The 12,805-nt window shown below is 37.2% G+C and overlaps 2 protein-coding genes across 2 annotated transcripts; one reads left to right on the forward strand and one right to left on the reverse strand.

Moving 5' to 3' along the window:
* The first annotated feature begins 1,798 nt into the window (after nt 1-1,798).
* Nucleotides 1,799-5,899, forward strand: WIP2 (WPP domain interacting protein 2). The gene is made up of 3 exons (XM_021971098.2): nt 1,799-1,955; nt 2,139-3,304; nt 5,071-5,899. Exons 2-3 carry the CDS (start codon nt 2,209-2,211, stop codon nt 5,814-5,816), a joined length of 1,842 nt encoding a protein of 613 aa, XP_021826790.2. The 5' UTR covers nt 1,799-1,955; nt 2,139-2,208; the 3' UTR covers nt 5,817-5,899.
* A 3,952-nt stretch (nt 5,900-9,851) lies between these two features.
* LOC110767517 (C2H2 type zinc finger transcription factor family) lies at nt 9,852-12,651 on the reverse strand. The gene has a single exon (XM_021971080.2). The coding sequence runs from the start codon at nt 12,064-12,066 to the stop codon at nt 10,234-10,236; it is 1,833 nt and encodes a 610-aa protein (XP_021826772.1). The 5' UTR covers nt 12,067-12,651; the 3' UTR covers nt 9,852-10,233.
* Nucleotides 12,652-12,805: the final 154 nt, after the last annotated feature.

Genomic DNA, 12,805 nt, shown 5'->3' on the forward strand with positions numbered 1-12,805 from the left:
AATGGTTTATGTAGGTATGACTATGGATTGTATCGTGTTAGGTTTGGATGGTTTAAAAATCTTCAACTTAAATACGCTCAGTTTATTAAACAAGTTAGAAATCTCTAACTCGAGAACAACTCATATTAAAAGAGTAACATGATGCACTTATCCTCACGTTCTAAACATTTTTCAATCTATTTTATCTTCAAATTACAAAATACACATTGTATCGTACGTACTATGTGACACCAAGCAATCCTACCATTCAAGCACAAATTGTGACTACGTTCATGCGATTATAGTTTGTATTTTTAAAATTTTATCCATCGATGTCATTGTCTACTTAGTTTGGACCTATAATGATCATTCTAAATACTTATTGCATTATGCAGAGAGAATGATCATTAGCATTTTATTCAATATTACTCTCCAATCAAATAAATAAAACCCTATGGCTTCATGAAAGGCAAGAGCATATACAAATAAAATACGTAGTTTCTGATCTGTTCATTTCTATGCATGATTGGGGCAAAGCTGGAAAGTCATACTGACACAGATAATGTCTCGATCACAATTCTTTTAGCCACAGTCCTCAACTCTTTAAAAAGCTTGGTCTCTTTTCCATAAATTATACGCACTCTCCTCTCCTCTCTCTTTGCTTGCTCTTTGCCTTTTGAATTTCTAATTAATTTATTAAAACCTGATTTAATGTATTTATATGTCTTCCAACTCATTAAAACCTGATTTGTATATTTAATTACTCTCCTATCTTTCATGCTTGCTTGCTGGTTTGATTGTCTCATGATTACATTTACACCACAAAGCAAATGGCACACCAGAAAAATTGAAGTTAGAGTGGGTTTATTCTCTTTGCACATGTTATTTTGTTCTTTGATGAGTTTTCATGACCCAATTAGTCTAATACATACAAGGACATCCATCAAACTTAATTTTTGTAAAATTAAATTATATTGAAGTCTGGGAAAGAAGAAAATAGACCCTCTGTAACAATGCATATGAAATCTGAGTTAGGTAGGTGCATGCCATTTTGCTAAAAATATATATATTCTCTTATATGGACATCCAAACGTTATTACCGTGCGGACGCTATGTATTTTTTACTACCCCCATCATGCTTTCCTCCCTGTTTACAATGACATCCGTATAATAATAACGTACAGACATCTAGATCAGAGAATAACTATATATATATATATATATCAATCAAGTTTGTTTTCCATATGGGCAACACAATATTAAGCTTGGAGAGTTGCAGGCCCTTGGTCTTCTTCATAGTGCCAAACCATCACAATATGGCCCAATATGCTTTAGAATTAGAACCCACATGGCCCAGAGTTGGTACACAAACCACTAAAAATACTACAAATAAAGTAATAAATTGATGTCACTTTTTTAAAAAGCGACGTTCTTTATTTTTGTAAATTACAATTTGATACATATGAAAGTAAATTTGTATACAATTATGTTGAGTTCAATTTTTTTTTTTCCGCAATAAATATTAGAGGAATGAAGAGAGATTTAAACATAGAACCTTGTGCAAAGGTATGTTCTCATCATAACCACCTACAGACAATTGAGTTGATTAATAAAAGTATAAAACAATAATTAAGAAAGTTTTGGGGTAATAAGTAGACCCCTGTACAAAACTGGAATCCCGTACAAAATTACCAACAAACAAGAGGCAGCCGACCTTGTCATATACAGCGGTGGCCAATGGTGGTATGGGCCCACCCTCGTGCATGTGGCCTTGCTCAGTCTCCCCCACGTTCCATCTCGCCCCTCTTTATTCCTTTCTTTTATCGTTATTAATTAATAATTATAACAATTTAATATTCCTAATTAAATATCATTGCTATAAAACCGCAAATCCGATCACAATTTAGGGTTTCCAATGCCCTTCGAATTTATCATCACCTGCATCTTCTTCTGAGCTTTAGTTAATAATTCTAACGGTAAGTTCCGAATTCCCATAATCCGATATTTTGAATTCATCCTTTCATGTTGATTTTCAGAATTCAATTCTCCAAACTTTAATCTTTCAGCCATTGATTACTCTGAATCTGTATATTCTCTCATTTATATAAGTATGTTATGATTTATGATCGAAATTTCATTTCCATTTTCATATTTGCTAGATTTGGGCCATGAGATGGGATGATCTCATTGAATTGGGTGTGAGGGAGAGACCCTGAATTTTTCTTAGTTATGGATTTGGAAATTGAATCTGTGGAAGATAATGAAGTAAACCCACAAACAGTGTTCCATGCTGATGATAAGGATAATGATGATGGTAGTAATGAGATCAGGAACAATGGGTCATGTGCTAATGTGACTGAAAATGTAGCAAATACTAGAGTTAATCATGTTGACACTGCACAGCCAGTGAATTCGACTTTGCCGGCTGCCAACTCTCCCGGTGGGGGTTCACCTCCCACCGTCAAAGGGCTTGGCTTAAAGAAGTGGAGGAGGATTAAGAGAAATTTTTCTAGGGATGATAGTGACAATGCATTTGATGATTCTAGTAAAGTTTTGAAGCGGGGTTTGTCTGGTAATGGAAACCCAGTTAAGTCTAAGAATTCACCCCGTGAAATCAATCATAACAGTGAAGGTTCTGTCGGATCTGTGAATATGTTAAGAAATGTGGGAGTTGTTGATGGCTTTGCAATTCATGGTTCAAGTTCTGATTCCAGATTTGCTGTGGGTTCTGCATTTGCTGCTGGTGCAGATTCTGAGAACAGTGAGGATCGGAGTAGCAAGTCTTCTACAGCTGCCAGTGTTCCAAAGGCCAAGTATGAGCTGCCTGCAGTATTGGGGCATGCAAGGGAGAAGAACAGGATGAAGAGTACCGGTGGAAAGAGTTTTTATAGTTCAGCTCAAAGGGCCCAACAGGGAAGGGTACAAATTGAAAGCAGTAAGAAGCATAGAGGAGACGGGGTCAAGGTTGAGAAGGAAAACTCTTATTCCAGCGTGGAATCTGACTCAAGAAGCTCCAACCATGTGTTTATGCAGAGTCCAATTCTGACTAGTAACGGGAAGCAAAGTGGAAGGTCAATGAGTCATGACGGAGAAAACAGTGATGAAGTTCATGCAAGTGAACAACAATACAGTGAAGAAGTTCAAACTGGTTATAGCAAAGAGAATGTAGGAGAAGCTGAAGTTTTTTCTCAAGATGACTTTCTTGCAGACTTGCCATGGAAGGTTAAGGGTGAAAAAAATAAGAATCGTAGGTCCTTAAAAGATCAGGATCCTCTGTTTGAGTCTATCCTTAATCTCCAGTCTGTACAAGAAGCACTTGCTAAAGGTTAGTCTATCTGAAACCTCTAAAAGATAAAAATTAAACAAAAAAAAGTTATGACAATCGTACTATTATCTTGCTTTGCTGCTTTCCAGACATATTTCTGAAAATGTGTTGGTGTTCTCGTAAATTTGATTGATCATCATATTGTTAATTGACTATCTCAAATTTTTTTGTTTAACTACTTTCTGTGCTGATCTGGAGAAGGTAGAAGAATTAATACAATAAATGTTAAAATCATGGAAACATTATTTTGGAAAACCTGGCCTTGCAAAATTGTGTTGTCTGCTAAATGCTAATCACGTAAATTTTTCTCGTAAACATGCAAAGTTTATTTTTCTTTCCATTGTTATTTACACATCGGCCATCTTTGGATCCATGTGCTGTAGTGGGTATAGATTTAGGAATTCAAGTGACATGTACAGTATCTTTGTTTGGCAAGTAAATTTTCTTGGTCATCTTTAGAGTAGACTGTAGGACCTCTTGATTTGAGGGATATCCTTAAATGAAAATAAAGGCTGAAAAAAAGGAAGAGAAAAAAGATTCTATCTTCTTTAGAGACTTTTACTTGGTTATATAACATGTAACTCTGGTTTTATGTGTATATGTTTTACTTAAGAATTCGTTGTAGCATAGAGAAAGAGAAACAGAAGAGAGAGCAGAGAAAAGGAGAAAACTAGGCTCAAGTCTGCAGACTATGTAATCAACAGTTTCCATGGCAGCCATATGCTAGTCTTCTATAAATAAAAAATTATTTTGTACTTTTTCCTTGGTGCTTTTACACGTGGCAAGTTCCTTCATTTTCCTTTGATTCAATGTCATAGTTCTTGTATTCTGTACAGCTGCCTTGTTATCCTATGGTATCACAGCAACTATGGCCTTGTTTTCCTCAACACTTTCTTCTTGTCCTTCAGGTGGGGTTGAATAAGAGGGAATTCTGTTTGCACCTTATGGGTTGAGCTTTTCATAACTTTTTACCAATTGCTATTGCCTCCAATGTCTTCCTAAAGATTATAGAAATACTCTTATCCATTGCTTTGAAAGTGCTCTTATTTATGGAAGAGAATTTTCTTTCAGATCCTTAAAAAGTTTTAGAGAAGGATTTAATAGATCTTTACTTGGACTTGTGAGATGTTAGCAATTAGGTAATGACAAATTGTCCCGGCCTTTCCCATGAAAAAAGAAATTTTGTAGAATTTCCATCAAGTTTAGAGGATCTTCTTTCCTGTAGTACAAACAAAAGAGTGTTTGTGAAATACCTTTTAAGTGCCCCATGTGTATGATAGGATATGTGGTGAATCTTTACGGTTGATACATAATCATTTTGAGGAGCCTAGATCTTGATTTAACTTGTTGGTAACTTCATTGAAGTTTTGGTTTGGCATTCATTGATATTCTTAGACAGTCAGAAGTGGTGATGTAATGTCATCGCTTGTTTCTCTTTCCTATTCTCTAATGAAGGCTCTCAGTTCAAGGGAACTAGTATTTTTCTATTTCTTGTGTCTTGTACCATCCATCTTGGTTAGTGTACCTTTTTTTTTTTGGTGGGTTCATTGATTTTACCCCTCTCCTATTTAGAGCCATCTTGCATGCTTTATAAAAATTGAAACTTACCACTGTCTGTCTTCCTTATTAGCCATGGGTTTTTGTTCCTGCTGAAACTACTTGCAACTGCTTTCTAAGAATATTGTTTTATTTTCGGGGAATTTCTGCTATGCTGTTATGGCTATTTTTAGGACATGACATTAACGGAGTTATGTGTCCTCATGCAGAGGTTCAGAAATTCGGGGAGATTGGGAAGGAACCTTTATCACCGGGTGATAATTCAGTGAATGGTAGTGGTATACCTGCTGACCTCTCTTCAAGTGATCCGGGAATCAATGAATCAAATTTATCTGACCATTTGGGTTATGAAAAGATTGGACAAACTTCTTCGAAGTCCTTGGAAGCGCAAGTCTTAGGTTTGAAACAAAGTGTGAAGCTTTTGGAAAGCAAGTTGGATGAGAGTAGGGCTATGCTTGAGGTGAAGGAGTCCAGGGTTGCTGAACTCGAAGATATGATTAACATTAGCAAGTCTCCAAAAGAAGAATCAGGTAGTACCATAGATTTAGAGGAGGAAAAATATCGAGAGTTGGAGACTGAACTTGAGGGCCTGTTTAGGCAAATGATTGAAGCTCAGGTTGAGTATATTGCAATTAAAAGAACCACACAGAGGTTGAAGTTTGCTGCAGGTGGCCAAATCGCACTACTTGACGAGCAAGAAGAAGTGGCTGGAGAGCAAGCACAGATGCTGAACAAGCTTGGAGAAGCAGAAATTAGGGCTGCAAAGCTAAAGGAACGAGCAGAGGAGTTGGGGAAATATGGTGGAGATATTGTAGCGACTGAAGAGGTTTTCACTATGCAGAAGAGGTTTTGTAAGATTACTTCATGTCTTTTTATTCAGATGATATTGCTGGGCTTAGCCGTCTGGTTTTTTTCCTTGCAGACCCCCCATCAAGGGGCGGCTGTACCCACCTGAGTTTGTGATTAGTAATGCCCTTTTTTTGTGTATTCTCAACCTCTTTAGGCAAATATTTGAATGTTAAATTTTATCTTTTGTCATGTAGAACCTTTTTCTTCCCTCCTCTCTCTCTCTCTCTCTCTATGTTTTTCTTTTTGTAACAATGTTGTAATTTTTTTGTCTTTTTTCTAGGAACAAAAGCATCCCAAAATTATAAATTTTACATAAATGGCTGTAGCTTTTTCTACCTTCCCAAGCTGAATTTGGTTACCCTGTTGGATGTTGTGTTATTGGAAATTGAAGGAACACTGAATCAGTTTAAGTTTGTGGGTTCTTTGGTACCATAGTTTGCAGGTCTCATGTGTGTTTTTGAGAGGAGATGGTTTAAGTTAAGAGTCATTGTCATTATTGGTGCCGCCGTAGTTAGTCGCAACAATGTTTGGTCAAAGCTGGGGTTGCTCTCCCTTGGTTTTGCTTGCGAAAAGAATTGACTAGGCTGTTGTTTATAAAGTGATGAAAGTATTGTGGGTATATTTTCTAAATCTAGTGGAAGACTGGAAGGACAATATATAAACTCTGGTCCTCGGTCCATGTTGTGTTACTCATAACTTATGCGCCAAGACAAAGAAAGGCTGGAATACATATAATGTGATATGCTAAGAATTTTATATCTTTCAATTTCTTAGTTACTAGGTTCATCATTTTCAGTCCTCAATTGAGGCGCACCATGTCACCATGACCATCTCACTGGACTGGACTCTACTGATTAATAATTTTAGTAGATACAAATGTTACTCTACTAGTATTTTATTGTTTAAGGGCAGGGTTCAAAGTCAAGGCAAGGTTTTGTTAGATTTGCTTACGAGACGGCAAATTTGGAGTTGAAGCCTAAAATGGCGTGAATGGCGAGGATGAGTACAAAATTACAAACTATGACGCGTATATTGCGTTTGCTTTAAGATTTCCAATGACACAATTGTACTTTACCCTAGGAGGAGCCTAGTAGGAGAGTTTACTCCAGCATGACGGCATCCAACTCCTTTTCCTATTTTTCTCATTCCCTTTCCTGTTTCTCTTTCCGAAGCAAGTTTTGGATGGAGCGGTTTGATCGCGTTAACCATGCGATGCGATTGCTCTCACAAAAAAAGGGAGACCACTTGTATTGTATCTACTATGTCCACGCGGTCCGTGATCATTCCGCCTCTAATGCCTGAATAGTTGCACATTGTCACTCTAGAATTTCTCCACATGCTGAGTAGTAACTACGGTTACAAAATCATTTATAATAGTGGTCTTAAAAATAGTTTGGAGTTCAATACCAAACACTATTTGAAAACTCATGTTTTTAAAAAGAATCATAGTTTATGAATTTACTTTTTTAAGTAAGATAACAAATAAGGCCTTAATTTTCATTTTCCAAACCAGCAAAGAACATGAGATTTTGAACGTAGCACCTCTTGCAACCAAAACTCACTCACACTATTATGTTGGATAATCATGGACCTTCAAAAGTTAAGTTTGTAAAGAATAGATGAACATTTTTTTTTATATACAAGCGATATTGAGGGATGGGGAAATCGAATATAATACCTCAGATGCATAGGTAAATGCTCTTAAATAATTTCACAAAACCCAAGAAGAAATAATTTCAAGCCATATATATATGTCAATCGATTGGCAAAGAAAAATAGAAGGGGGCGGTTGGTATCCTATTCAAATAGGGAACTCAAAAATTTTGATTTTCTTAAAAACAAGGAGTTCTTAAATCTATTTTCAAGATTCAAAAACTTATTTGGTATGCAACTTGAAAACTATTTTCAAATCTTAGAAATTTGAGAACTTGTGGGTTGTTAGAAGAAAAATTGAAAAAAACATATATTTTTTGTTTTTAATAATTGGGGTGTTTTTTAGTTGCTCTTGAGTTTGAGTTTTTAAAAATAGGGCTACCAAACATGTTTTCTTTGTTTTGGACTCAAATTCTATTTTTGAGTTTACAAAGTTGGATTCAAGTTGAATACCAAACAAGGCCGAAGTTTCTGTGTCGATTGTGAAGCTGAATATTGTTTCATTCATTATTACGAATGCACATGTTGTAAATGGCGTAAGATTTTAAATTTGGATTCAAAGTTTTATTAGATACAATGTATGACGACTTATTGATCACAAGTATTATACATTCACCAATACAATATGCACGACCTAATAAATGGCATAAGATTGTGAATCTGAATCTAACACGCATACGTTTATGTATGTTATTTACCATATTACTAATTACATCTCTCATATAAATAGCCCGTGCACTATACGTTTATGAGAGGTATGTTGCTTATATTATAATAATAACTAGTCATGCTACGAGACATACGTTTTATTAACAATTTTTCCTACGAAAGTTGTGGTTCATAATATTGTCACTAATTGTAATACATAAGCCCTTACTTAAAGAGAAAAAGTTTCTGCATCCATATATAATCGAGCACAGCATTGCATGTGCTAATTTCTTAAACATGCAAGTCCTAGAGCTGCATAAACAACTATTACTATTTGACTTTGAAGCTAAATTTGTAAATGTTCCAAAATGAATTATTTTCTATTAATTTCTTGTAAAAAGCCATTTAAAGATATGAAAACAGAACACCACCAACCCTCCGTTCTGTACATGAATGATGAGTATCAGAATCAGACTGTGGATAAAGTGAGACAAGTACAAGAATCCCACCAAAAGAAGGAAATGTATATAAAAAGAATCATGTGCAAGAAACAGAATTTTAGCATTAATTAGAAAATATTTTAATCAATAATTAATCCAAACTAATATAATATATATTTGTATCCTAGGACCAATGACATAAAGGCACGAAAGCGAGCTAGAGTTGGCCCCATATATATTATGGGACATTGGTACTGTTTGGCAGTTAAGAAAATGGCGTGAGAAAGGTGGCAATGGATATAAAAGTCAAATGATTTTGCATAGAAAGTTTGAGGTCACGAGAATTTGTCAAGAAAACAGTTGAGCTATAGTCCCTTTTTTCTTCTATACGCTAAATGTAAATGCTAAGGCATCCCACCCCTCGCAGACTCACAGTCCCAGTCTTTCCCCACTATCATTATAAGTTGTCAAATTGTACCCGCTATACAATGTAACTTATGTGAAGCCCATTTGATATTTTTCTATGCGAATGAACATACACTTGCATATATGTTTCAAACTCGAGTGTGATACGGCGGAAACACTATTTTGGCCAACTAACCTTACCCATCTTTACAAGTGCGAAATATTTAGACAAGCCGGTTTCGTTTCTATGAGAAGTGTGGTAAGCAAAACGAGAGAAAAGTAGTTTTACAAATGTGAAAATACATGTTAGCATAACCTTTCATGTGTGTCAATGAGGTGCTTTTAGATTTTGACATATTTATACATATACGCGAGTAATATACATGAATCTAGACACTTTGGTTTATTTCTCTTATTCTTATGCTGACCTGGTCACAATACTCACATAAAGTGAGAATAGATGCTATAAAGCTCAAGCTGGAGAGGAATTAACAATTGTGTGTTTTAAAAAAATAGGCTAAATCATGTTTTGCAATTAAATTATATGATGATGTGGAAAAAAAAAAGAAAAAGATATTTTACATCTCTATCAGTACACCAGGACCTTTTCAAAACTGACCCCACAAGTAGTTTATGTGGAAGATACACCCAAGTTCCCAAACTCTCACAAGTTGCTTTTAGAGACTTTGGATACTTCTCTTGGTTCCTCTTAAAGAAAACTTTATATGGAGCAAGAGAAAAAGACTGGTTCATCTTGCCAACAAGGTTAATGGGTGAAAGCTCCTATTGGGAAGAAGAGAAGTCTCTTGACTTTTAGAAAAAAAATGGCTACCTGTTCTGGACCTCCACTACATACTTAGTGCTATGTTATTAGCCTCACATCACCAATAAACAAATGATAATCAAATGCACACACACATACTCAATAAGAAAATTAGATTTGAGATATGATTATAACAAGAAAATTAATGAGAGAAAAAGAAGAGAAATTAATGTGAACAAAAAGGAAGACTGTATATATGCAGAATTGCAGAATCTTTACATGATCTCCATCCCAAAGTAAAAACACTAGGACTATTTGGAAACCTCCTTCACTAAAGCGAAAACCCTTGAGCACCATCATTCATGCTTTACATGAAGAAAATTAGCATAAAAAGACAAGGAGCCTATGACCCCACTTTGAGCAATGTGGAAACTACATAGGGTTTCTAATGCAAGTGCCTTTCACTGCTGCAAAAACTACACTACCAGACAAAACTAACTCAACTATCAGAAAACCAAAAACAGAGCTGCTACTGACCTCTGCAAAAGAGTGATCCTAAAACCGTCACCAAAGAGACTCAGAGACTCGGAAGAAAAAATCTCAGCTTCAGCTGACTAAGTAGCTGAATTGTGAGAAGAAGTTGCATATCCAGCTGCCCCATACTGATCTGTACCTTCTTCACACTCCATAGCTGGAAGCTCATTGAGATCAAAGTTGAGAACTTTACGACCTGCGTTTTGGCTTGCTTCACCTGGTGAAGCTACCTGACTGGACTGAGGTAGCAGCTGCTCAGTGGGCCCAGTCCAATGGCACCTCTTGTGACCCCCTAAGGCCTGACCTGTTGGAAAAATCTTGTTGCAGATTTTGCATTGGTGATGAGCTTGATGAGCTTGATGAGCTCCTAGTCCTCCTGCTCCTGAGCCAGAGCCAGCACCAGCCACATGATGATCTTGATCAAGTGCCATGGTTGTTTGTGCTTCATCAAGATTATGCCCACCTTCAGCAGCTGACACATCAGCAGAGGCAGATTGATCATCCAAAGATGAATGGTTCATGATGTTGTTGTTGTTGTTGTTCTTGAGCTTGTTATGGCTGGACATGTGGCCGCCCAACGCTTGATGACTTGGGAAAGACTTGCCACAAAGACTGCATTTGTATCTGAGCTTCTGATGGAGACTTTGATGATGACCCTGAGCACCAATAATCTCTCCAACCACTCCTTCCAAGTCTACCAATTTCATCTTTCTCCTCTTCCTCCTCTTCATGCTGGCAAGCACAATGCTCTCAGAGTTCTGACTGTCTGATAATTCCTCTTCAATGTTGTTGTTCTTGTTGTCCTCCATTGGTCCGAACTTCAAGAAATTCTTCACTGATGACTTTTCTGGACCAAACCCAATTCCCAAAACACCCTTCCCTTTCACACCATCATATTCATCAAACCATTTTTTCTCACTTTTCATGTTCTTGGATGGAAAGCACATCTCAGTTCCCTTTCTCTTCTTTGAGGTCCCCTCATAATCAATTACCTGGTTTTTGTCCTTGATGTAATCAGCCTGGTTGCTGTTGTTGGTGATGAAGAAATTGCTGTTAGTAGCCTCACACATCTCAGCTCCTTTTCCCTTATCGGACAATCCATAGAAGCACGGATTGGATTGAGCTAGCATCAAAAGATCATGAACAGCTTCCTCCATCTGCTCTTCAACTCCGGGACTCAAATCCAATCCCGAAACAGATTCAGAGTTGCCTGATGAGCCAATGCTTTTCCTACCTCTCCTAGCAGTGAGAGACCAACCAGGCAGAGTCTTGGACAGATCAGGAGCAGAATTATTGGACCCAACAGGAGTAGCAGCAGAGTCAATCTGATGATCATCAGCTTTATTGTTATTCTGAGGCACAGCATCTGATAAAGTAGAAGAAGAGCTGTTCTTGGCTATTGTTGGAGGAGGTTGAATTCCCCTCCATTCTCTCTCAGGATGTGATCTCATGTGCCCAAACAGCGACTTCATAGACGGAAAGTTCTTGCCGCAAACACAGCAATCAGGCTTCATGCTGCTATTGCTATTGCTATTACCTTCAACCCCAAAATCCCCACCACCATTCGAGCTGCTAACATCAGAATTGTTGGGCTTCAGAATCTTGTTGGGTTTTTGAATCTTGTTCTTGCGAGCCTGAAACAGTTCTCTGTTTGCTTGAACATGCATTCTCATGTGACCTCCAAGTGCCTTACCTGAGCTAAACCCCTTGTTGCAGACCTCACAGATTCGAGTGAATTCAGGAGGAGCAGGGTATTTGCGTTCTTGGTCTAAAGGTTCTGGCTTTGGGAACTTGAGCTTGGCAAACAGTCCTCCATTGTTGCTCTCTGTCTCTTGGTTTGTTTTCTTGTTGGGTTGTTGTTCTTGATCGCCAGCTCGTGGCCGAAACCGAGTCTCTTGGTCTTCAATATCCATTGGAGAAAAAAACCCAGCTCAGAAAAACAATATGTGTGAAACCGCAGCTACTGAGGATTATGAAGATCAAGCTCTCTCCTTTTTTTTTTTTTCTTTTTTTGGTGCGTGGGTGATAAGAAAAGAAACAGAGAGAAGATATGGTGGGTAGGAGGAAGGAGGGAGCTAGAGCAAGAAGCACATATATGAGTGCACAAACCCTACAAGGAGATAGAGATTATATGTATATAAAAGGGTAGCTTAGCTGAGAAGCAAATTAAGCATCTTTGATCATAATCTTGTTTAAGGTAATTATAGTCCTGAAAATCCTGACCTTCCTAAAATCAAGAACGCTAAGAGGGGAAAGAAAACAAGGAAACTCTGTGGCTTCCAGCTAATGATGTCATGGATTAGAGCTCAAAATAAGGCCCAAATGAAACAGCTCAGGAAAGAAGCAGAGAAACCAAACCAACCCAGAAGAGCTAACAGAGAGATTGAGAATGAGAGAGAGAGAGAGAGAGAGTGATGTGGGAGAGAGAGAGACTAAAAGATAGGGGCTTTCCAAATTCTGCAGCAGTTGGCCAGGCCTTTGGTCTTTTAAGTCACCAAATTGTCATAGGATGATTAATATTAATATTGATATTATTAATTTAATTAGCTTTATAATTAATATTATTATGTGTTTTTTAACTGCTCTTTTGTGAGTTTTGGTTCGTGGGAAATTGACTGTTAGGCCTGTAATTCCGTTCTTTTAGAAGCTCCA

This window comes from Prunus avium, chromosome 6, assembly GCF_965620075.1.
Source record: "Prunus avium chromosome 6, drPruAviu1.hap1.1, whole genome shotgun sequence".
NCBI classification, from domain to species: Eukaryota; Viridiplantae; Streptophyta; class Magnoliopsida; order Rosales; family Rosaceae; genus Prunus; species Prunus avium.